Genomic DNA, 24,948 nt, shown 5'->3' with positions numbered 1-24,948 from the left:
AGCGGCCCCGCCCTCACGCCCGAAAAGGCGGGAAAGGCGCCGCGCAGGCGCGCGGGGAGGCTGGAGCTATGGCGCCGTGCGTGTGGGAGCATGGGGGTGTCCCGGCATGGCGCTGAGGGGAACTGGGATGTCTGTGGGGAACAGGGAACCTGCCAGGCTGAGGGGCGAGCCCTCGCGTTGGAGGGGGTCGCAGGGGTTCCTGCGAGGAGCACTCACCTCCCGGCGGTGGGTGGGGTGTCCTCGGGCAGCAGTATGGATGCGCAGAGTGTCTGGACTGGCTGAGGTTATGGGGTGCACTAAACTCCAGGGCTGCTGGCAAGTGAATACAGGGGTTGTTGGTGAACCTACTGCCCCCGCCAGCTTTCAGCTGCTAAGTGGGAAAAAGTTAACATTCTGGGTGATGATCAGCAGTTGTGGTACAAGTTGTCATCTGCTTGCTTGTGTTCCCCTTTAGCACAGAGGCGTCGAAGCAGGCACAGCTGATGGAGGTGCTGAAGAAGGAGGTGAGGGCGATGCTGATAGCTGCCAAAGCAGGCCTGACACCAGAGCAGCTGGAGGAGCAGTACATGGCCATGGTATGCAAACCTCTCCCTCTGCGTGACCTGGGCTTCCAGTCCACCTTGGAGCTGGTGACACAAATGCCTGAAGTTGTCCGAATCTGTTCTTCTAAGAATGGCAGTTTAATCCTCAAAGGTGAGGCTTTGTTTCCAGATGGGTGGAGGAGTTGTTTGCAACCTCATACTGGAGTGAAGGTATTTTCAGATGTGCAGAGCTGTATGTCACATGTCTGTTAATCTGTTTTTCATATGGCTCTGGTTAATTTTTTGTCTTTGATATTTCTTCTTGTATTTTGATCTGCTTTTTAACACTTTTGTGTTCTTCCCTCCTGCAGAAGTCACCCATGCTTCTAGCTATTTTTTCACTCTGCACTTGGTTTAGAAACTGATGTAACTTTTCCTTATGGGTACACTAGAACTGGTCTATGAATGCAGACTACAACAGGAGCCAAAACCAGGGTGGAGCCTCGAGAGAAGCTGTGAAGGTTTTTGTACCTGACCCCATTGGAAGCTTAGCCTATATCAAAGAACCTTTTTAATTTTCTTTTTCTTTGGGGAAGAGTTGTGACAGCAAATGGCAGTTGCAAAGAGTTGATTGAGAAGGGTGAAATGGTTGGGGGCTTTTTGAATGCTACAAGTAACACAAGAAAAAGTTGTTTAGAAGCTTTGAAGAGACGTTCTCCATGGAGACCTTTCTTGGGCAGGATGTGTTCTGTAGTGAGAGTTTACTGTGATTCTGCTTTCCCAGCAAAACTCTCAGCAGCTTGGTTTTTATTTGTGATCCTGCATCCAAGAATTTGACCTGCCTTCCTGCCTGGTCTGAATTTCTAGGGATGAGGGTGCAAACTGGTTGCTGACTTTTAAAAATAGTTCAGTCCAGTTTGTAAAGGATGAGATTGCTGGAAATCAGCCATGGTTTGGTGTGATTGCTTTTGAAGGAGACAGCTGCTTCTGGAAAGGGTGTGGAGAAGAGGAAAAAAAGGAATGAAGAGGAGCTTTTCCAGTGTAGAGTTTTTAATGGTTCATTGTTCTGGTTGTCTGTTTATTTCTTTCTGTTGCAGCCATTGCTGATGACTCCACCAAAGGGATTGCCAAGCTGGTTGCCAACCAGAAAGTAAAGACACGGAAGGCATCAAGGAAAACTGCTACAAAGGCAAATGCTACTTTTCCCACCAAGAGCTCTAAGAATCCACAGAGTTTCCAAACTCTGAGTGCTGGGACTCCTGTCCTGCCAGCAGCAGTGAAGGCTGAGCTGCAGGACCTGCTGAGCTCCTCACCGCTTCTGCTCGCGGACTTGGACAAGGCCTTCCTCAGACGCTTTGGCCGGGCGTTCCAGTACAGGCAGTATGGATTTTTGTCCATGTTTGAAGTCCTCAGGAGTATGTCTGATTCCATTGTCATTGAGCAGACAAAAGCAGGTTCCTTGCTGGTCCTGAGGAAGTACTTGGCAAGAAGGATAGAACAGGAGGAGGTACCTCAGGGTGAGGCTGAGGAGGAAGAGGTGCCTCAAGGTGAGGCTGAGGAGAAAGAGGTGCCTCAAAGTGAGGCTGAGGAGGAAGAGGTGCCTCAAAGTGAGACTGAGGAGGAAGAGGTGCCTCAAGGTGAAGCTCAGGAAGAAGGGGTGCCTCAAGGTGAAGCTGAGGAAGAAGGGGTGCCTCAAGGTGAAGCTCAGGAGGAAGAGGTGCCTCAAAGTGAAGCTCAGGAAGAAGAGATGCTGCAAGGTGAGGTGGTGTGTTTAACAGAAAGCACGTAGTTCTTAGAAGCTCTGTGGCCAAGCAACTGCCTTTCAAGTGTCTGTTGCTGCATTTCCAGTTGCTGTAGAAGTCCTGATTCCCCTGAGGTTTAGCACAGAAGAACTGTTGAGTGCTGCAGAAGCAGCTGTCACAAGGCAGTTGCCTTGGTAGCAGAGAATTTAACGGGAAGGCTTCAACACATTGCCACTGTTTTGTGGTGTGAGGTGAAAGAAGGGCTGATTAGCCCATTCAGAGTATGGATTTGCTGAATGTCTATGTAGGACTGGAATTTCTAGTCATTCCAGGTAATAGGTGAAAGAACTAGAAGGATCTTCTGAATGTCTGCTCTGTAGGCTGGTAAAGCTTTTGCCATACACTTTTTGAGACTGAAGGTTTAACACTGGCCTGACAGGCATGGCTACAGTGTTCCACAAGAGAGACAGGATGTAGATGCTCTCATCATTCCCATAAAACCTATGGGAGAGGATGGATAATCACATAGAGTTCCTGCTAAATTCACAGCTTTTCCAAGGAAAATTCATTTTAACATTATTCTAGCAATGGAATTTAACCCTTAGCTTGCTACAAGAGCAAGTGATTCTTGTTTTAACTTACTGACACAGTGAATCCTCATGATTGTGGTGAATGCTGCAAGTTTTGAGGAAAACAACACCAGTACTTTCAGACTTCCATTTGTTTATGTTTTCCCTTTCTGCTTAATATGCAGCACTGTATCAGTCCAATAATAACTGCCAAATTATTGTCTTTGCAGCAGCATCTGCAGCTAAGATGCCTCCTTTAGAACCCATCCACGAGACAGAGAGTTTCTGCCAGGCAGCACTTCCAATGGATTCGGAGCCAGTGCAAACACAAGCAGTAGATTTGGATGATCACCTCAGAGTAAGTGGCTGGACAAATGATCTGTCCATTTTTCATGTTGATTTTAAGGGGTGATACTCTTTTTACTGTCTTTGTGTCAGTTGAGTTTGCATTGTTGAGGCACTGCTTCCAAACATTTTTGTGCCTGTTGTAGATGTCTCTGGAGGCAACCAGGTTCATGGTCACATGGTGGATAGCTTTATGTGGCATCCAAAGTCCATCTTTTTCTGGTCTCGGGGTCTATCAGATCATCCAAGGCCAGTGTAGTGTTATCTTGCTTACAAGAGTGGTGATACCTTTTGCTATAGTTACTTGTAACTGGACTTTAATAACTTTGTTGTGAGGCAAGTTGTGTGAAATTTTCCCTGCTGCTGTTGACAGGGCTTCAGTGTCAACCAGTGTGGACAGAGCTGGGGAATGTTCCTCAGTGGCCTTGGTTCCTGCAGTCTCAAGTCTGCTATTTTGTAGGAAATTATCATTATTTTGTTTTGTTTCACAGTGTGTTTTTTAGAAAGGGATGGAGAATAGCAGTGCAGAGACTCTGAGCTGCCAAATCTTTTTGGCAGAATCTGTTTGTCCCTCCTTTATTTTTTTGAGTATCTTTAGGCCTTCTTTTTCTCAGGAAAATCCTCTTGCTTATGGTTGTTTCCTCTGCCAAGCTTGTCTTGTGGCTGTACCCAGATGTACAATTGGAGCTTAGAGGCAGGGAAAGAATCCCGAGTGTTCTTCCTGACTTTGGTGTTTTGTGTACTAATGAGCTTGGAAGCACGGAACTATGAGTTGGACTTTGTGAAGCACTTGATAAAACATACCCTTGAGAGATTTTTGGCAGCCTGTTCTAATCCTTTGAAGAAATTTAATTTGGTGTGATGAGATCCACAGGGAATTTCCCTAGATCAAACCACAAGTCTGATTGTGTGAAGGCTGTGAAATGGGGGGGATATGGTCGAGGTAGCCCCAGATTTTTGTTCCTAGATATTGCTGAGGGGACCCATTTAAAGATCCTGGCAAGACAAGATTTGGAAGATGTTGTTACAACTCCTGTTTGTCATGAAACACTAAGTTTGCTGTTTTGTTTTTAAAAAGCTCTGAAGAGGATGAAAGGAGTTTAGAATGTGTTTGTTTGGGTGTGCAGTGGACATTTGTTCATCAGAATGCTGCAAGGTAGAGGGGAAAGATGCAACCTGATCCCTGCCCTGCTGCCAGGTATCCTGAAGTTTTTCCAGGGTCAGATGGGGCACAAGGGCTGAGTCCATCTGCTCAGTTCCAAGAAGGATAAAGAAGACAGAGCTGTTGCTCTCAAGAGCTTTTACTTGCTGCTGTGACAGCAGGAAAAGTGTCACCCACAGCACTCTTGGCAGCTGCCAGTCCAGCTTGGGGCAAGGAGTCAGCCACTCTTGCAAGCCATACCTCTTATAAAGCCTGGTTTTACACTCTCTTCTCTTGCTTTATCTTTTTATAACTTCATTGCATTTTGTGAGCTTCTTTTCAAATGCACATAAGTCTTTCAAAGAAATGTCTGCTGTCACTAACAATATGTGAGCTAGCATATAAAGCCCATGTGTGCCCTTAAGAGTCTGATCTGAAGAGCTTTCTCAGAGCAAAATTATCCCTTAGAAATGCCACCATTCACCAGGATTACGCAGAGGAAATTTGTGAAGGGGTTTTTAGAGCTGCTGCTCAGGCCAGAATTCCCTCAGTCGCTCTTAGACTCAAAAATGTTAACTTGCTGTTTAACTCAAATTTTTTAGTCAAAATTTCTAGCTCCAAAAAATGGAAGGGCATTAGGCTTTACTCAGTCTTCAGAAGGAGAGACCAGGGAAGTGGTCACAGCCCCAAGCCTGCCAGAATTCAAGAAACGTTTGCTCTCAGGCATGTGGTGGGATTCCTGGGGTGGTCATTTGCAGGGTCTAGGAGCTGGACTTTGATGATCCTTGTGGGTGCCTTCTGACTCAGAATATTCTATGATTCTGTGATCTGCACCTTTACAAAGTGCTTAAGAGAGCCACTATTGCAAAACCCGTTGTTTTGCAGTTGAATTTAGCCATAGAAACAACAGGGATTGTGCTGGAATGTGAATTGCCCACGCCTTGCCTGATGTATGATGCAGTGATAACTTGTACTGTGTTCACAATGAGTAAAATTGAAGTATTTTTGACTTCTAATCATTGGAGAAGTGCTGTCTGCTGGCACAAAAGAAAGCTCTTGAGGCAGTGAAAGTAGCTGATGTTTGATTAAGGCTCCCATCCATACTACTTCAAGTGAAAGAATGTTTTCAGCAATTAGAATAATGAAAAATTGAAAGCTGTGTGAACAGCTTACTTGTACAAATTTGTCTAAAGTGAGAAAAGAACAGAATTTGTAGATCTTGACTGGTTTTGTCTGTGGGAAGTAGCTCTAGTGTGAAAGTGGGATGCATTCATGTCTTCTGTCACTTTGGAATCATTTTCAGATAGTTTTGCTAGTTCAATCATGTACTTTTTCATGGTCATGAGTCATTAGAAATAATATATTTTCAGTAAAATCCAGCAAAGAGGTGGGTTGGGTTTGGGGTTTGATTTTGTTTTGCTTTTTTGGCAATAGTCCTTCACTACTTTTGTCTAAATATATCACCTGACTTCAATTCCTCTCCTTTATTCCTTGCAGGAATATGAGCGAGGTATTTTTGTTGCACCCCTCTTAACACTAAAGGGAAGAAAGAAAGAGAGTGTGAAAATGATTGTTTCTATCACAGGGAAGGTTTTCATCTGAGTTTGTCCAATTTGTTGGGATCCTCTGATATTCAGTCATTCACAAGTCCCCAGGAAAGCAGAACTATTTCTTAAATTAATGGAAAGGCCAATTGTGTGTGTTCAGTACATGATGAGATATCTGAGTGCCACCTCCTGCTTATCCCCTTGTAGCATCAAGGTTTTGAGCAGTCTCCACCGAGTCCAAAGATCCCTCCAGATGCTGTTCAGGACAGAAGCCTTTGCAGCTTGCCACCTCTGAAGAGAAAGTGCTTGGTGGGAGTCATTGTGGAATTCATCGTCTCTCCTAGCCAGTTCTACATCCACATCTGCAGCAGGGAATCATCCTATAAACTGCAAGATCTGATGTTTGAGATGAGGTGGGAGCATGATATGGCAGCACAGTGGGTGTTTGTACTGAGGGAACCGGGCACCCAGCTCTTGGTGATGGTCACTGCTGGCTTCAGCACCAGAGATGCTGGTGCTGTCCTGAAACACTACTCAAAATGTTTATCCATTCCTTTTAACTAATAAGCGTTAAGTGTGGTCACCAGCAGTTCCTGGGGTTTGTCTGTGTCCTAGCAGTTCTGAACTTTGTAAGCCTGGAAGGGTTATGGAAAGGAGCTTGAAGGGTTCCTTTGTCTTGTCTGTGCAGCTGTTGCTAATGTGCTCAGTTAAAACTTTTACTTCCACCTCCAACACTGCTCCTGGGCCAGTACTCCAGAACCTGGTTCATGAGAAATGCTAATGGGTCAAGGTAATGGTAAAAAAGTAATTATCAGGATGACTCTGTTTAGCCTCAGATTAATCCCCATTAATTATCTTTTTGTCAGAACCCAAGAGTATCATTCAGATGTTAAAAGTTTGGGGTTGCAATTTGATTCCCAAGTGTGGCAGGAAAGAGATATATAGGGTCTGTTAAAACAACTCTTGAAAATTCATGTCATGGGGGACTTTGCAAAGTCTTTTGATGCCCCATATATTTCTTCTTGTTCATCTCCTGAATCCTCTTAAGCCTGGTTTCTCACTTTAATCTTTTACAGACACGTTTACTCACATAAAGTTTCCTCTGATAAATACATGATGCCTGAGTCTGCAGTGCGGCCTGGGCAGCTCTGCTGTGTCATGGTCTCCAAGTGGTGGTACCGTGTGATCATCCACCGTGTGGTCAATGACCAGGAGGTAGAGGTGTTCTATGCAGACTATGGACACCTCCAAATTGTCCAGAAGTCCTGGCTGAGATTCCTCAAGTAAGTGAATTACACATGGGGTGGCAGAATTGCAGAACAGCTGAGGTTGGATTAGGCTTCTGGAGGTCATCCTGTCCAAGCTCCCTCCTGAAACAGGGCTGTCCAGAACAGGCTGCCTAGGACCATGCTGAGATGGTTTTTGAATGTTTCCAAGGATGAAGATTCCATTACTTCTTTGGGCAACCCATTCCTGTGCTTGGTCACTCTCCTGGTAAAAATCACACTTTCCAGCTGGCCCACACTGTGCTGATGCATGGTGTTACTCTTCCCCAAGTGTGGGACTTTGCTGAACTTTGTGAGGTTCCTGTCTGCCCATTTCTTTATCCTGTCAAGATCTGTCTGGATGGTAGCCTGACCCTCTAGGGCATCAGCCATTCCTGCCAGTTTTGTGCCATCAGCAGACTGAGGGTAGGCTCTCCCCCATCACCCAGGTGGAGAATGAAGACATTGAGCAATACTGGACCCAGCACTGGCCCCTGGGGTACACTGCTAAATCCTTTCCTGTGTCTGCCTTCACTCTTCAGTCTGTCCTCTTGCTGCTGTCACCTTGGGACAAGATCCCTAATGCTCCTGCCTGGATTGCATGAATGGATATACACATTCTCCTGAAGGCACATTCCCCAAGTGGGACTTGTTTGCAATGTCAGAGGTACTTTTTCTCTGCAGTTCAACACATTTTCCATATTTGTGTCTTCCCCCTTGTTTGCCTCTCCTTGTGCCTGTTTGTCGGCGTTCTTTGGTTCAAAAGTCATGGTTCTTGGTCTGTAACTTTGTCTCCACAAGGGGTTTTGATGGGAAAGTGCTTGGACCAGGTAATACATAAGGGACCAGTTGTTATTGCTGTTTTGCTGTGCCCATTCTCTGGCTATGGAGTGTTTTCTGAAGCTGCTGTTGGGTTTTAGTCATGAGTACACAATCCAATGTATGCTTTTGCATTTCTAAACAGGTAGTTAAACCCAGAAGAGGAAGAAGTTCTGTTCTGCTGATTTATCCCTGTTTTTGCTGTAATGGTTTTGCTTTGTATTTTAGGTGGCACTACTTGAAGCTCCCTGCTCAGGCCATCCCATGTTCCTTGGCATGGGTAAAACCCGTGGAGGTACGTGTCCACGTGCAGTTTTGTTTAATGACATATGTGGAGGAGTTATCAAGTAGAGGTTGTGTTTTTTTCCTGCCAAGGGCAGACATTTGGATGAAGTCAGGCCCTGTTGATATTTACAGCATAATTACTGTTCAGCAGTGTGCTGGGTGAGTATCTGCTCTACAAGCAATCACCCTTTCACTGCTTTCCTTGCCATCAGAGCATTCTTGCTTACATTCTTTCAGAAACAGATGGCTACTGTTGAGCAACACAGCAAACTTGTTCCTCTCCCTGCCAGTAGTTCCCCAATGTCCTTCTGAAGCCTTGGTAGCTCCAACCCTCTGTTTCAAAATGTATTCTGTAACAGAGCTTTAAGTGAGGTGGTTTGGTGCAGTTAGCACAGCCAGAGTTATAGAGGCCATAAGAAAGTTTCTCTGTGATAGGAAACCTCTTGGTCAAGAAGCCTGAGAAGTACAATCTCTGAAGGAAAGCATGTGAGCAGAGTTGCTGCCTGTGTGTTTTTAAAGATGTTGCTTTTAAAAAGTTATTTCCCCTGGGCTTTGAGGGTTGATCAGAGTGGTGAGGCTTAGCAGCATCTTAATAACTTTTGATACTTTTCATGTTTGTAAAGTCTTGTGATTTCAGGCATTAAAAAAGAAAACCCAACAAACAAAACCAACAAACAGCTGTATTTTAGGCAATTGGGATAAAATTACTTGTGAATGCCATGGAACTATGTTTGGAAATAGGTATTTAGGGTGAAAGGGCATTCCCAGAGTAATGAGAATTGCCGGCTTTGGGGTTGTTTGGTTTAGCTTCATGCTGGGAAGCTTGTCTACCTGACTTTCCTGTATTTGTCACTAGGCTGGCCTAGCTCAGTTGGCTTTTGACAAGTGCCCACCACAAGGAAAAGTCTCAGATGGTGGATATTGGTCTGTTTATGGTAACTTCACATTGTTTCCTCTTCAGGGCACGTGGTCCAGTGCAGCAATTCTCCTGTTCAAGCATCTCTGTCGCTTCAAGGAACTTGTGGGCATCGTGGATGAATACGTGGATGGTGTTCTGTACCTCTTCCTGTGTGACACATCCACCAAGGAGGATGTCTACTTCCACTCTGTCTTGAGGGATATGGGATATGCTGATGTCTGTGGAGAGAACATCCCTTCCCAGGTCAGGAGAGAAGCTTGTGCTTCTGAAAGGAAGGGGAAGGGAAGGATCCCTGCTTGGGTGTCTGTAATGGGAAGATTCTTACTTTGAAATGGTTTTGTGAAGAGCAAAACTGGTATTCCCTGTTTTCCTGTAGCTTTTAATTTTGTGACTGCATCCCAGAGTGTCTAACTCTATGGGGAGAGCTTGCTTTTTGGTTAAGGTGGAACCTGATGGTTCAGCAGAGATGTTCTGTTTAGTAGAACAAACTGTTTTCAGCCTGTCTTCTAGCAATGGATTAAAAGTTGATATATAAATGGTTTTAAATATAAAACTCTTACACCTTGCCAGTGAAATGTACAGTGCTGGATGGCATAACCATGGTAATTGCCTATTTTCACACCAGTTGCAAGCCACACCATTTGTGTTTTAGGCTTACCTGTGGCATTGTTTGCATGTCTCAGCTCAGTTCCATTAAGAGCTGTGTGGAATATGAAAACCCTTGGAAAGGTACTGCTATGATTTTATATTCCAGCAGAAAGCTGAGTTTTACAGCCTGGAGTGCTCCTATCTGTTGTTTTATTCAGCAGATGTAGCATGAATGTTCTGGCTGGATTAGTGGTGGTTTTTTTGCATGTGTAGGCCAAATTTTGGGGGAGAGAGGCATTGCTGAGAAATTTTGCTGCTGGCAAAAGAGGAGTTGGTTTTCTTAATAAGGCCATTTTTGCAAGAATTTGGAGCTAACTCTTGGGTGTTGTGCACCTTCATCCATTTGCTGACCTGTTAGAGATTTGCTGAATCCTTTTTATTCTTTGTGGTAATTACAACATAGAGGTTTTTTCCTGTTCTTGCATGGTTTTTATTTGTTCTAGGAATTTGAGGAACTGAATCCTTCAGCCTTGTATGTTCAGCCCAGTGGAAAGCAGGAGAATGCTGGAATGGTGGAGCCAGACCTTCACTTGCAGCAGGAATCTCAAGATGCAGACAGTGAAACAGCAACCTCGAAGATGGATGGGGCTGAGCTGTGACCAGGTGAGAGTTTGGCACAGCTGCCATTCCATGAAGTCAGCTCCAGGGCTCAGCAGATGTGTCCTGTTTTAGTCCCGTGGAGTTGGTTTTCTGCTTTCATAAAAAGCAAGCAGGAATATGAAAACTATTATTTCTGTGGACCATAAATACCTTTCTAGCTGCCTGTCCTCTGATTCCTTTGCAGACTTGAGGGAGTCTGTGTGCTCTCTCTAACCTCCCATATGTGCACTATAATTTTTTCTGTTTGAGAGTGGACTCTGAGAACTCAGAGCAGTGCCAGGTTCTTGTGACCAGTTTGACTTAGCACTTCCATGGCTTTGCACCCCTGGGAGCCAGGAAGTGTGTGTTTTCCTCTTAGATCTCTGAGGTTTGGCAAAGGATGTGTAATAATTCATGGTGGTAGTCTGTAAATGCAGGAAGAGACCACAAGTACTAGTGGTGAATATATGCAGTAAAGGGTCTTGCTCATCCTAAACCAACCTGAAAGGAAGTGATTTGCAGTGCTGGTTGTTGCTGGGGATAAGGTTCTGTACAACTACAGGTTTGTGAAAAAAATACCTCTAAGGGTGAATGTAAGGCATACATGTGTGCTGTACACCTTGGGTTTCAGAGCATGTTCAAAGAGAAGCCCTTGGCTATTGAGCAGTTGGATTAACTGCTGAAGAGAGAGGTAAAGTAAACCCCAGGAGCTGAGTGCAGTCTAGGGCAGTACCATTAGAAACACCAGGAGCACCTGTCTGCAGGTGATTCTCTCCCCTTTTCTGTGTTATTTAAACTGTAGTATTTTCATGAGACATTTTTTTACTACAGGGACCAAAACACCTTTCAAGCCAGTGTCAGCTGTTGAAGTGTTCAGCAGTGGCCCTGCTCTGGGGCTGCTCTTGACACTGCTCTGAAGGAAGAGCAAAAGCAAGTTTAAATGCTAGTAACTTGTAAAGCCATAATTTTCTCTAACCAGCCTAGGTTTCTGTGCTAGAGAAACTCTGTGTAAGCTGTGTCTTGGATATTAATGTCCTTGCTCTATCAATTTATCAAATTACTTGAAAGACACAAACCATCATCTTATTGTATTTGGAAAAAGGTAATATGGGGAGGACTGCAAATCTGAGTTTGTGTTTCAAATGCAGGAATCTGGAGAGTTCCTTACCTAGCTGACTAAAGCAAGATTCATAAATGTCAGACATAGGTGGTGATTTGAAGACTAGAGGAATGTAAATGCATCCTGTCCCTCAGTAAGAAGGGCGTGGGTGGCAAGAAGAGACAAAAATCATCTTGTAACCTTGTCCTAGCACTCATATTTTTTCCTGCATGTTAAGCAAAAGTTTTCAGTGGGCTGCTGGTATCCAGCTGAGTAGTTGGCTAATTGGGCTTCAGTGATGCCTGTCTTGGCATCCTGTCAGCTCTGAATTCCTGCTGCCCAGCCATCCTTGCTACTGCAGGAGTGCCTCACAGTCCCCTCATGCCCTGACAACAGAAGCAGCCTAGAGAGCAAGTACCCAGTTTTTGAACAGCTGTGGTTGAATTGCTGCTTGTCTGTCATTTCACTAGTTTTCTTCTCCATACTGAGTTAAAAAATACAAACACCAGCTCTTGTCTGTGGCTGAGACGTGAGTGAACATCCCTGAAATATAAATTTAATTTGAATTCTTAAGCAAAAATGCAGAGGGGCTTCCTCTGACTCAGCTTCTGCCTCCTTGCAGAAACTCCCTCTGTCATTGCCATCACTGGCTCTGCGTGGGGCTGCTGAGAGATGAGACAGCTGTTAATTCTCTGCTGAGAAGAGGATGCCTTGAGTCTTGTAATAATCTATGGCTCTTTCCAGCTTGCTGTGAAGGAAAAGCTGCCCTTTGGACAAGGGGACTGGGGTATTATTGTTGTGTAGTCTTGTTCTGGTTTTTAATTATCCATTTGCTGACCTTCCGGTTCTTTGTAAATTTTGAGATAATTAAGCAGCTAATGAGCTGAGTGTGCACTAATTGCACCCTCTCGATTTTTTTACATACATTTGTAGGCACCTCATTCTCTTGGAGAGTCCTCAATGCCTGCTGTCTTTGTAAAGGTCTTCCACTGACTTGATTCCTTCTTTATTTACTCCAGGCAACCAGCAGAAATGAGGCAAGATGACCCAGATCAGATAGAAAGTTATTCCAGCAGGGCCAAACTTTATGAAGCTGTACATCCCACTGTTGGACTCAGGGCAGCACCATTCATGCTGGGTCCCCTTGACAGTATGAACAGATTCATCAGTTAAAATTGACTGACAGAAAGTTAAGCACTGTGCTGTGAGTTTTGCAGCCCCTCTTGGGTATCCTAAGGCTGGTGCTGCTGGAACAGATGGAAGTGTTGGTGTTTCTGTGGGCTGGAGATGACACAGTAATAAAGAGCTGGATGCAATGTATCATGGTGACCCTTGTGTAGCAAAATGGATTTCTGATTGTTTAATGGGAACAAATGAATTGAGGGTTAGTTCTCTCATTGCTGGGTTTTGTTCTCTTTTCTAGACTGCAGAAGTATTTGTTTCTCCATTCCAGTGTTCATTTCATACTGAGTTTCCCAGTCTCTCAACTATAAGGAACTAAAGCATTTTGTAAACCCTATGAGTTCCCTGTGTGGGTGTTTGCCTTCCATCTTCCAAATGATGGAAGAATTTACAACACCCATACAAGAGTTCCTTGATTTACAAGGTGGATGAAGTGACTTGCCAAAGTCAATGGCTGTTCATGCCTTGGAACTTTCTCTCTAGAGTTCCCTAGACAAAAACTACTGAATTCACATCTGATTTCCCAGCTCTGGGGAAGTGGAGATGCAGCAGCAGGAGGAGAGGGGTCCTTGCATTATATCATGTCAGACTCATCAAATAGTTGTGGAGTAGCCAGTTTTCTTTCCATGACCTGGTGAGGTCCAGGCAAAGGGGATTTTGGTCTAAACTGAAACTCTTGGATTTGCCTGTGTAGATTTGATCTGTCTTTTCTGTGCTCCTCTTTATGCAGATGAAGAAAACATGAAGACCAAGACCTTCCCAGGAGTCTCATGGTTGGCCTCTGCAGTGCTCTGGGCTCTGTGACCAGGGGCCACCTCAGGAACTGTGTGTCCCTCCTGCCCTGCTCTCTGCAGTGTTGGCAGCTGCATGATTGGCCACTTCTCATGCCTATTTCCAGTGGCAGCCCAGCCTGAGAAGGAAGGTGTGGTAAGAGGGGAGAAGCTGGAGCTGCTGCCAGGAAAGGTTTTCTGGAGCAGCACAGGCTCTTTGTCTGACTTTTTTTATGATCTCTCTGTATGTTTTGTTTTGTTTTTTTTTTTGTTCAGAAACATTTAATCCCTTGGGAAAACCTGGAGTGTGATGTCTCAGGTGTGCCCAGCATGTGTGATAAATGTTAGTTTTACTTTCAGGAAAGTAGTTTGGTTTTGTTGTACCAGTGGTGTACTGAGTTACTGCTCTTTAATATAGTGGTTCAGGAGAACATAATGGTTCAGGAGAGCATCCAAGTGTCATATTGTGTTACGTATCCTTTAAGTTTAGGAGGGGGAAACTGGCTGCCCATCCCTCCCTGCTTCAGTGCATGAGCTGTTTTGACATTTTGTGGGGATGTGGTTTGGGTTTTCAACACAGTGGCTGCTCTTCACACTCCTTGCTCTGAGGAGAGCCGAAGAAACCTCCTTCCTCAAGAAGAAGATGCTGTGATTTGTCCAGTGTCGTGTGTACAAAGTGTCAGGAATCTCATCTTAAAGATATGGAATAAAATTTGTAAGGAATCTGGTGAGAGAGCCTGAAGCTTGGCCGTGTTTGTGTCACTCCTTGCCTGTGGCAGGTGATCCTGATGGGTGTTACTGCAGAGAAAAGCTGTGAAAACAGAAGTGCCCTGGTTAGGAATGCTGGCACACAGCTGCTTTTCTGGTACCTGGAGTGTTCCTCACATCTTCAGGGGCTTCAAGGGCCATTTTGTGCCCACATGCAACCATGCCAGAGATCTCTTCCTCTGCAAAACACTAGAAAAGCTGAACTATACTAGCAGTAATACTGGGATGGGTAAAAGCCCAGCATAAGACATTTGTGGATTTGACTAGTTGATCTTTAAAGCTCTCTTCCAACCCAGACCATTGTATTATTCTTTTACTTTATTATTATTATTATTATTATTTCAGTATTTTAGGATGGTTTGGGATGTGAAACAGCAAAAAACTAAAAATCTGTGGCTGGTTAAGAAAGCAGCTGCTGGGGAAGCTAATGAAGGAGATGGAAGGAGGATGCTGAGGAGTGGGGGATTTCCAACCCTGTGGGGAGGTTCAGAGGGTTCCTGCCTTCTCTGGTGTTTGGCTTGGGGCACTCACTGCACGTTTTTGTCCATCCATCGCTGTTAAGGAGCTGAGCTTGCTCAGAGCTCACCCTCTGCTGCATAACCCCCTTTTGGTTTCAGGGAGGTGACAGCTGGGGCCAGGGTGGGGTGTCCTGAGAAGACCCCCAGATCCTCTTTTACTGCTCCCTGGGCTGCAGCAGGGGCCTGAACGTGGAGGAGCTGTCAGCGTGTCCCTGCTGTTGCTGGATCACTGCTAGGTGGCAGCCGAGGCCAGTGCTCAGCAGCTCTGCTCCCTGCAGCCTCAAACTGCTCTTCTTTGGGGGCCTGGGACGGCGAGGGAGGTGAGGAGCTGAAGAACATCCTGCTCAGTGGGCAGTCCCCGTGCCCAGCAGGAGCTGCCTCTGCCCTGCTCCCTGCCTGCGGTGCAGCAGACCCCCAGGCTGCCTGGGCATGTAACTGGGAGCTTTGGGGATGGGTCCCATTGCTCTTTCAGGAAATTGGAAATGGGGGGAGATGCTATGGGGTCTGGAAGGTGCTGTGTGGATAGTGGCAGCTTACATGTGTGCAGAAAGGTAGCAGCAAATTTGTGGGAGAGAGCCAGAAAGTGTTAAACAGTATCCCTGTGATTTGGGGACTCACAGACCTTCCAGTTTGGGTATGGAGGGAGCATATTCCAGGCACATCACTTTTTGCAGCCTGGGTACCTGCTGAAGGTGGGTTACACAGCCTTGCTGCTATTCCATGTACCTTTCCTCATGCTGAACTGATCAGGATTTCCTTTTCCTTTGAGATTTTGCCACTCACATGTTGTCTGCAAGTGCTTGGTTAGTTTTTCATGCACTTTCAGTCAAGATAAAAGGTGAAGAACTGAACCTTACCTCTGAGCTTGGACCCCCCCAGGCACCTGAGGGACAGAGAACCCACCTGGAGCTGCTCCCCTGCTCCGGGGTGATGTGAGCTGCTCTTCCCAGCTCTGTGATGGCACCTCCATTCCCAGAGCAGTTCAGCTCACATTCCTCATGCCCAGCAGGTTCCTGTTTGTACATTTGTTGCCTAAGGCAGTGGAAAAAATGAAAGATGCCTCAGGGACTGAAAAGTGATGCTGTATTCGTGTCCTTGCTCTTGGGCCGGTGCCAGGTGATGGGGAAAGAGGGATGGCTGTGCCAGGCACTGGGATAAACCTTCTTGTTGATTTTGGGGGAACCCAGACCCACAGAGGTGTCTGACAGAAGGAGGAGGGTGCTCTGCTCTGCAACAACCCTGTCCCTGCAGATGTTATGTCCCTGCTGGAGGGATATGGAGTCATCCCTCTCCTCCTCCTGGTGGAGCATCTCCATGGGGCATTGGGTATCCCAGTGTGGATGCCCCTCATGCCAGGGTGTGCCTGTAAAGGGGTCCTGCTCCTGCAAAGGTGCTTGATGTGGAGCTGTTTTCCCCTCCTTTGCCCCTGGTTTCCCCCTTCCCCACAGCTGCGGGGCAGCTATGCTGCCGGCAGAGGTGATCAACTCGGCATCCCTGGGGAGAGGACCAAAATGTTTAGAGGAAATTAAAAATTGAAAGGCAACGTAGCTCTGCAGCTCTCCCTAAAAGCTGAGGTTAAGCAAAACACGAGCAAGGTGTGTGCTCCAGGGATTTGCTAATGGACTCAGGGACGGGAGGGGTCTGGGGTCAGCCCTGGCAGGTGGATGGAGCTGGGGCAAGTGGCTCTTCCCCTGCTGGGCTGGTGGGAAGCAGGTGCTGGAAACGTGGTGTCCCTGTGGCTGGGGCTGTGCCCGTGAGAGCAGAACCACACCTGGACCACCTAAAGAAGGAGCCAGGTACCCCTGGCATGTGGGTGGGTTTGGGAAGGGTGAAGATCAGTGCTCTGGGCAGGGATTTTGTTTTGGGGGGTGTGTTTATGAAAGAGTTTCTCCTGGCTGCCTGGCCTCAGTGGTAATCGGGTACTTTGAGTTTTAAACGGGATGACAGGAAGGATTTGGCTGGCGAGGAGGATGGGAAGTGACAGCTCGCTTTAGATGAGCAAAGTGCTGCAGAGGTGGCCGAACTCCCGAACTCCCTCCCTCCCTCCCTCCCTCCCTCCTTCCTTCCCGGGACACGGGCGCTCCTGGGCTGGCCCCTCGGTGGTCACTGTGCCTGTGCCATCTCAGCGAGGGAGGCATTTTCCAGACAGAATCCTCAGCCCATCCCTCCCAACCCCTCTGCACTTTCGAGTCAAGCCATGCTTTGCAACATGGGGTTCAGCTGATAAAATAATTTCGGCTTGAAAACCAAAATTGACTGCTTCTGACCCTAAAAACATTTCTGTTTTTATTTTTAGATTTTTTTATTTTTTTTTGAGATGGAAATTGAATCTTTTCCTTGTTTGAGGAGGATAAAAGTGCATTCAACCCTGCATCAGATTGTTTCACTTGACCCACGAGTAAATGCTTTTCTTTCCTCTGACCTGGAAGGCTTTCTTTTTCTTTCCATTTGGCAAGAAAAAGGGAAAAGCCAAATCTTGGTACAGGTCACTGCAAAATAAGGTCTGGAGCTGGAGCTTTTCAGCCTGAGCGCTGCGCCAAGACCCATCAGCTCTTCCCGCCGGTCCCTGGAGTGGCTCCCTTCTTCTTGCAGTAAAAAGCCCTGGTTTTGCCTTGCATTTTGCTGGGAGAAAATGCCTGCCAGGCAGGAGAGCAGCCTCTGGCTGCTGAGTTTCAGATGAGCAGAGATGGGGACAGTGCTTGTGCCTGGCTGGCCTTTTGGAGGACATCCCTGGGATGGCTCGTGTGAGCTGGCCACCACTGCATCGCTGCAAAGGCCCATTTGGCTTCGGGGGAAATGCCAAGGAATTCCTGCAGGCAGGAAGGAATGTGAGGGAAACAAGGGGCAGCAATTCTGCTGGAGCATCCCTCAGGTGGGAAATGGGTCAGTGCTGCCTTTTGGTTGAACCAGGGGTGTGCTCTGGGGCTTGGTGCTGGCTGCAAGGATCTGTGTGCACCCTGTCCCACAGGAACAGGGGCTGTGGATGTCCTCCTGAGCACCCCTTGCATCCAGGTGAGTTCTCCCATCTCTCTCCATCTTTTACCTAGCTACTCAGGTGTCATTTCCAGTGTCAGTGGCACCACTCCAGGCACAGCATTCACAGCAGAGGGAGAAAGGAGGGAGCTCCTTGTGGATGCTGTGGAATGCTTTGACCTCGAAGGCAGCAAGAAGTGGGGCGTGGGCTGTTCTGCATCCAAAGTTTAGGACCAGTTGGAACTGGGACTGCTGCAGGAGGAAAAGATTGGCTCCTTCCTATGATGAGTTGGCAGGGCAAGTGAAGAGGGCTTGGGATGGACGAGGCTCCCCCTGCCCTCTGCTGCCCTCACCTTTTGTGAGTGGACTCCTCATCCCCTCCCTGCTGCCAGGAGGTTTCTTTTCTGATCCAGCTCTTCCAGGGCACAAGCTGATTGCAGAGGGGTTGCGATCTCACTTGTGCTTTTAATCCCACTGCTGTCAAGCTCCATTAGGAGGTTTGGCATCATCTCACTACCTCTGGGGCCGGGCCGCCGTTTGCCCAGCCTGAAATGAGGACAAGTCTGGGCTACGCTGGAGCGAGCAGGGGCCGGGGAGACAGGGATGCTTTAGGGGCCCCGGCTGCCCTCACTGCTCTCCCCAGCACTTCCAGACATAGCGAGGGGCTGCAAGAAGCGTGAGACCAGCTCTTCCTGGTGGCCTGGCCACTTTGGGAGCAGGATGGAGAGGAGGTGGGATGGCGGTGAGAGCTACTCCCCAGGCACTGAAGGTGCTCGGAAACCTTTGGGCGCTGCAGCCTCAGCCCACGCTGTGCTCCAGCTGCATTTGGGTGACCCGGGGCCGACCTCCCCCCGCTGCCGCCGCACACGTGTGGCCGCGGCCGGGCTGCGTGCGGAGCCGGGCATCCCTCCCCTGCTGCCGCATGCGGCTCCTCCGCGGGAGCCAGCGCAGGGGGTGCGGGAAGGGGAGCTAATGGGCCAGAAACTGGGGCTGAGCGTCCTTCCCAGCCTCACAAATTGGGCTGTGCGGCTCGGCAGTGCGAGGGGAAGGCGCTGTGGCTCATCCCTGTGCTGGACACCGATGGCCCAGGAGTAGCTCCCTGGATTTCCAGGCCCGTATGCTGCAGGGGGGCTGCCCTAGGACCAGCCTGGATTATCATTGCTCTCCTGGGCTTGCTCACAGCAGTTTTGAAGCTCTGTCTGCCCGTGTGCTTGCAGTTACCTGGAAAGGAGCTGACATAATGACAAGAACACGAGGAAGGGCAGGGAAGGTGGGAATACAGAGAGCCAGAGATCTACGGGCTCCTGGGGGCTGTCTGGGTGATCACTGGGGTAAAGTCTCAATCTTCCCTGATCACCTATGACAAAGGAGAGTGGAGCCAGGCTTGTCTGCCCATGGCCAGGAGCAGCCAGTGCCAGGGTTTGGGCAGGCACTGCTGTCTTGATTATGGCCAGAGTGTGACTTTGAAAGGCTTCTGTGCAGCCATGAAGGTTGGAGAAGGCTCTGCTCCCTAAAGAGGGGAGAAAATCTTCCAGTGGAGGTCTTGGCCCTGCCCTGCGCTGGGGCTTAGGGGTGCTAGCTTGGGTTGGGGTACCACCACTGCACCCCTTGCTCCTCTCTGATGGCTCCTGAAGCTCACCAGTGTGTGAATGTGACATCCTCCCTGTGGGTTTGCCCCATGCTGCCCTGTCACATGGATGGCCCGTGGGTGATTCCTGGGAGGATGCTCCAACCAAACCACGGAGTTTGCTCCATGAGCCTGGAGAGGTGCTTGGTGTGTGGGTGTGTGTGTGTGTGTGTGTGCTAAGGTCACGCCTGGCTGCAAGGAGTTCATTTTCTGCTCTGTCTGTCCTTCCTCCTCTGCTAAGCATCTCCCAAACTCTGCCTTTGGGGCTGGGATGGGCTTTTCCCTGTGCCTGCTGCTGGCAGTGCTTGGAGCCACATGAACCACAAATCCTGCTGGGCATGTTTTTCCTACCAACCCAGCGCTGTGGCTGTGCCCACAGTGATCCATGGGTCTCTGCCAAGACAAGCAGAGCTGTGGTTTGGCAGGCACAGAGACCCCTCAGCGATCGATGCACCAAGGAAATCCCTGGCTCTCATGAGAGCTGACCAGCATTACCTCCCCTAAGGGGAGGGTAAAACCTCCTTGCTGGAGAGCCCCAGGTTGTTCACGAGGTGGAGCATTTCCTTCCTGGAGCCAGGAAAAGAGGTTCAGATCCATCAAAAATTTAGGCTTCATGTTTGTGGGTGGGCAAAAGGAAAGCTGTGTCTCATTCCCGAGCTGTATCCTCTAGTGAGGGAAAAGGTGTCAGCACTTTCCCCATGGGATCCCTGTGTTGGCTGGGAAAAACTCCTCACATGTGCTGGGCAAGGAGGGTGAAAATCAACAGGTTTTTAAGCTTCTCCAAATTTTCTATGGGCACCAGAATTCTCGTAGCTGTCCCAGTGGATACAGCTGGTGGTGCTTTCCTTTCCCCACTTTTTTGTTCCAAACTTGCCCAGACCTCATGCAAAGGAGCCTGTGTGGCTCACTCTGTGCCTCCTGGGGAGGATGAACCTGCTGGGATGTGTTTACTCAGCTCAGGGCAAACATTCCAGTTTTAGACTGACCAGTCCAAAATGTCATACAGGATATTTTCCCCACATCTGACCTATCTCAAGGTAAGGTAAAGCACATCCTTAGCTCCTGGAAGGGTCTAGGAGCACACAGACAAAGTACCCCATGGTCTACCCAGATTTGCCCTCCACAGCTTTAAATCCTGTGCCTTGATCCCCCTGGAGCTTCTTCCCATGCCCCTGGGATGGGGAGACCGAGACATCTGAAGGAGGGAAGCAGCTCTTGCTCCCAGGTTGATGACTGGGAGTGCAAGGGGTTAATACTACCTTGCTGCCTAATCACAGCCCAAAGCTGTAAACCCCTACCCCGGGGGAACATCATTGCAGCTCTGGATGTAAAATACTCAAGCCTGGGCTTTAATGATATTTATCTATGGGAAGAAGAAAGCATAACTCTTGGCTAATGATGTTAGCCAAGGCTCGTTCTTTCTCTCCTCCAGCGCAGACGGATGTGCAGCCCTGTGTGTCCCTGTGTGACCATGAGTGTGTCTGTGTGTCCATGAGTGTGTCTGTGTGTCCCTGTGTGTCCATGAGTGTGTCTGTGTGTCCCTGAGTGTCCCTGTGTGTCCCTGCGGGTCCCTGAGTGTCCCTGTGTGTCCCTGTGTGTCCCTGTGTGTCCCTGCGGGTCCATGAGTGTGTCTGTGTGTCCCTCTGTGTCCCTGTGCAGTGTGGACAGCCCTGGTCCTCGACACCCGAGCTGGAGTTCCTAGATGGGTGTAGTGATGGAGAAAGATTATCTTTTGGGAAGATTATCACCTTCCCTTGGCCAGCTCCTGGGGGAAAACACCCATCTGCCCCATGCTGCAGGTGCCACGGCACATCTCTCCCCCAGCCCACTGGGATGGGGGTGTCTCTGCAGTCCCTTAAACACATGAGGTTTTGGGGGGAGTGCAGCTGCACAGAGACCTTCCTGTGACACTGGTGCCTTCCTGTGATCCCAGGATTGCAGGACAGGCACACCCCTCAGATAATGGAAATGTCAGGGCTGCTGGGCAGCTCCTGCTGAATATTCCTTGTGGGGCTGGGCTCGTTTTTCAGTGTTTGTGCAGGCAAAAGCAAACCCACCGAGGTGTATGATGACTAATGAATGCACATCTGGCATGGGAAATGTGCTGTGCAGGGGGAAGCTGTGCATTAGCTCCCCTGAGCTCTCCCCAGGGAGCAGGCAGGCTTGGGAGGCTGTGGCCATATGCTCCTGGATGGGGATGAGAGGGATGAAGGTCCAGTGAGGGGTGAGGGTATCACAGGATTGTGCAGAGACACTGGAACCTCTGCATATACTCACCCCCCAACCAGAGACACAGAAACATGCTCTGGCTGGCTCCCAGGGACCTTTCCACGTGTTAATCCCCCATTTTCAGCCCAGAAGCCATGATGTTGAGTGCACAAGGCAACTAAAGAGCTTGAAACCCGTGAGGAGCAGACTAGATGCAGGTGAGGACAGAATTTGGCACTGTCAGGCTTTTTCTGATTGATAAAGCAGCCTTGGGCTCTTCTAAAATGAAAATAAAAGCAAGATCTAGCACAGAACAAAATAAATTCTCCTGCCAGCAGCTGCAGGTTCAGCTCCTGAGCATCCTCCAGCATCAGCATTTTGGGCTGGTGGAAATGCTGGCCTGAACAGGAAAGAAATGATTGATGTGCTGGAATACAGAGGTGTGAGGTGTACCAAGGCAAGGGCACCTGGGAGCAGGGCTCTGCAGCAGGGCTGGGGCTCAGTGCATCTCGTGGGCATCTCGTGGGGTTTGCATGTGCAGGTATCATGGAAGAAGCACCTAAACTAAGGACTCACTGAGTTACTTACCTGAATGTTCATCCTCATGAATAAGGGTGTGAAATATCATCGTGGAAAGAGAAGTCTGGGGGATTAGGGTTTTTTTACAACAGAACAAAAAACGGAAGGAACAAAAAGTATTTTATGAGGTTTTTTTAAAACTAGTCAGTGAAATCTTTTCCAGCATGTGAAAGATGGAATTTTATAAAACACACAAGAAATTCCCATGCTGAATTTGGATTAGCTACAACACTTACAAGCTTTAAAGCCAATTGTATGTGGGGGTACTGCAACACCTGAGGGTTGCAGAGGGTGAGTCTGGCAGGCTCGTGATCCCTCTGTTGCCAGGGTACCTGTGTACCTGGGCATGCTGGGCTGTTTGAGCATGCTGTGGTGCCCTGGCAGCAGCTGATCCTGAGATGCCAACAAGGCAGGATGCTTTGCAGGTGATTTCTGTTGCTCTTGCCCCAAAACAAACTGAAATAAGGACTTGACAAGTATTTTGTATCAAACTGCTGCTTGATTTGCTGGTGGTGCTAACCTCAAACACTCTGAACACACCAGCTGAGCCTCCCAAACCATGTGTTTTATTTAAAAGCACATTGACTGAAAACAAAAACTTCGGCTTTAATTTTCTTCCCTGTTGCAGAGCATCTGGCGCTCCTGTTTCTGAGCTTTTCCCAGCCACCATAAAGTGGGAATCCTACCTTTTCTGTTCTGTTTGGTCACCCATGCATTGCTTTAAAAAATAATGAAACAACAATAGGAAAGACAGCTTGAGGGGGGAAAAAAATGAGACCAGCATTGGAATCAGGCAAGCTGATAACCTGCTCGCTGGAGCGATGCTGTTTCACATTCACTTTGTTGTGATCTCCTGCAGCGCTCGCCTGCTTTGGGCCAGAGCCACGGGGGTGATGGAGCAGCATCATCTGGATCTGGGCAATCTCAGCTCTGTGTAAGCCAAGTGACTCCTTAATCCCAAAGAAACTCTCTTCCATGTCCATCCATGGAAACGGTGAAATGTCAGTTCCTGAATTAGCTGTAATAATGCCTCCCATGGTCCTGGCAGCGCTTGCTGAGGGGAGAAGTGGCTCTCCCTGCATCCTGGGCTGTCATCACCTCCTCTCATCCTGCCAGAGCAGCCCAGGAAATGACTTTGTCACTTTTCCTGGCCTCCTCCTCCTCTTCTGTGCTCGCCTGGATGTCTCTAATTCCCATCCCTCCAGCAGCTCTGAAGCCCAGCTAACGGGAAAATGCATCTCTGCCACCCTGCACGGAAATACTCGGCGCGCTCGCTTTTCTCTCTCAGTGCCTCTCTGAATCTGCCAGCCCCCTGATGTGCTGGAGTGGATGATGTGGATTCCCCTATTGGCAGGGGAATAGGGAGGTTGTCCCTGGCCAGGCTGAGTGTGCAGGTGTTTGTGTGTGCCACGCAGCCCTTCATCCCACAGCAGCCCTGCATCCCACAGCCAGCAGGCGCTTGGATCCTGCAGCGCAGAGGGTAAGTGCTGTGGCGGGATCCACTTATCTCGTCTTTGCATTTCATAATTCATCCTGCCCTTTTGCTAAAGGCACAGAGCCGTTTGCATCCGAACGAGCGTTTATTTCCTCCCGGCTCAGCTCCGCTGCTGGATCCCGGGCAGAAATCAGCGGGTCAGAACAGCAGCTGCAAGGGCTGGGCTGGAAGAACAGGGAGAGCAATCCGTGCCCAACAGGATGCCCTGACAGATGGCAAGGTGACGGAGGAGAAGGTGAGTGGTGTTTTCTGCCCAGCTTTATAGCTTGCTCTGCAGGGAGGAAAAGTATCAGTGGTGTCTTGTCCTTAGAAACTGAAGCACAGGAGAGTTTGGCTGCCTCGCGTAGCAGAGGTTCTGCATTGACCCCACCAAGCTGTACTGCCTTGCCGTGGTTTTTGTGCCCTGTTGAGACCAAAATCAGAGTGAAACAGGCAAACACACATTCTCCTGGCACAGCAATCCTCACACTGGCAGCGGTCAGCTTGTGGTGCAAGGCACGAGATTCAATTATCTTTATCGGAGCTCGCAGCAGTGAGCAGCTCTCTGATTCCAACGGCAATGCCAAATGCAAGCTGTACCTTCTCCAGCTTAAACTCTTGCTTTGGAGCTTCAAAGCTTCCCAGCAGCTGGAAACTCTTACCGGGGACAATGCCTTTTATGTGTGTGTGTGCCTTCCCAGTGCCAGCATGGGTTTGGGGCACACAGCAATGGGCCAAAATTGCAACAAAGCCAGCAGTGCCTCTGGCCTCACACTGGGGAGCCAGTGTCTGCTAAGAGAGATGTGTTTTACAGGGAATCGTGGGGAGGGGGGATTGTTCTGTCTGAAAAATGGTGGACAGGCTTGGCATCCCCAGCCCTGGTCCTGGCTTATGCCTTTGGCTGTGGTGTGTGATGGGTTTTTCTCCTGGCTGTTTGCAGAGGCAGAGGAGTATAAGTAGCCAGGACATGGTGAATGGATCGAGCCAGATCCTCTGGACACCCAGCATGGGGCTGAGGCAGTGGTGAGACACTGACAGGGGTGGGGGTGCTCAGGGGACTGCAAGAGTGGCTTTGGGATGCCTGGGGTGCTGCAGGATCTGAGCATGTGGATGTTGCAGGTCTGACAGGGACTGGAGGTGCTGCAGGGCTTGGCTTTGAGGATAGCCTGAAGGAACCCAAGAGTTCGGGGGTGCTGACAGTGTGTGCTCCCCCGGGAGAGGATCAGGCTTTGTGTGGGTTGAGTGGGTGCCCCCTTCTTTCCCCTACCGTGGGGCCGGGGGCGGTGCTGGGGGCGGCAGCTCCGGCCCCGACAAACTCCTCCCCCGCCACCGGGCCCGCCCGGGCGCTCCCGCTCCACCGCTCCGGTGAT

The 24,948-nt window shown here is 48.7% G+C and overlaps 1 protein-coding gene across 3 annotated transcripts; it reads left to right on the top strand.

Annotated features, from left to right (window-relative positions):
* The first annotated feature begins 35 nt into the window (after positions 1-35).
* TDRD5 (tudor domain containing 5) lies at positions 36-14,161 on the top strand. 3 transcript variants are annotated; one of them, XM_033516517.1, is made up of 10 exons: positions 36-76; positions 455-693; positions 1,619-2,278; positions 3,066-3,190; positions 6,073-6,278; positions 6,942-7,148; positions 8,178-8,244; positions 9,196-9,396; positions 10,245-10,404; positions 13,392-14,161. In XM_033516517.1, the coding sequence occupies exons 1-9, from the start codon at positions 69-71 to the stop codon at positions 10,398-10,400; spliced, it is 1,869 nt and encodes a 622-aa protein (XP_033372408.1). In that variant the 5' UTR covers positions 36-68; the 3' UTR covers positions 10,401-10,404; positions 13,392-14,161. The 3 variants fall into 3 exon arrangements, with proteins under 3 accessions (XP_033372408.1, XP_015492380.1, XP_033372407.1); XM_015636894.1 differs by having other exon boundaries at positions 3,063-3,190; XM_033516516.1 differs by lacking the exon at positions 13,392-14,161 and having other exon boundaries at positions 3,063-3,190; positions 10,245-10,408.
* Positions 14,162-24,948: the final 10,787 nt, after the last annotated feature.

Source organism: Parus major, chromosome 8 (assembly GCF_001522545.3).
Source record: "Parus major isolate Abel chromosome 8, Parus_major1.1, whole genome shotgun sequence".
Classification (NCBI taxonomy): domain Eukaryota; kingdom Metazoa; phylum Chordata; class Aves; order Passeriformes; family Paridae; genus Parus; species Parus major.
This window is presented reverse-complemented; position numbering and strand designations above follow the sequence as displayed.

Excerpts from the sequence above, each read along its gene's own strand:
- TDRD5 (XM_015636894.1), top strand. Across the intron at positions 2,279-3,062 it reads GGAAGAAGAGATGCTGCAAG|CAGCATCTGCAGCTAAGATG; the intron begins GTGAGGTGGTGT and ends TTGTCTTTGCAG. Across the intron at positions 7,149-8,177 it reads TCCTGGCTGAGATTCCTCAA|GTGGCACTACTTGAAGCTCC; the intron begins GTAAGTGAATTA and ends TTTGTATTTTAG.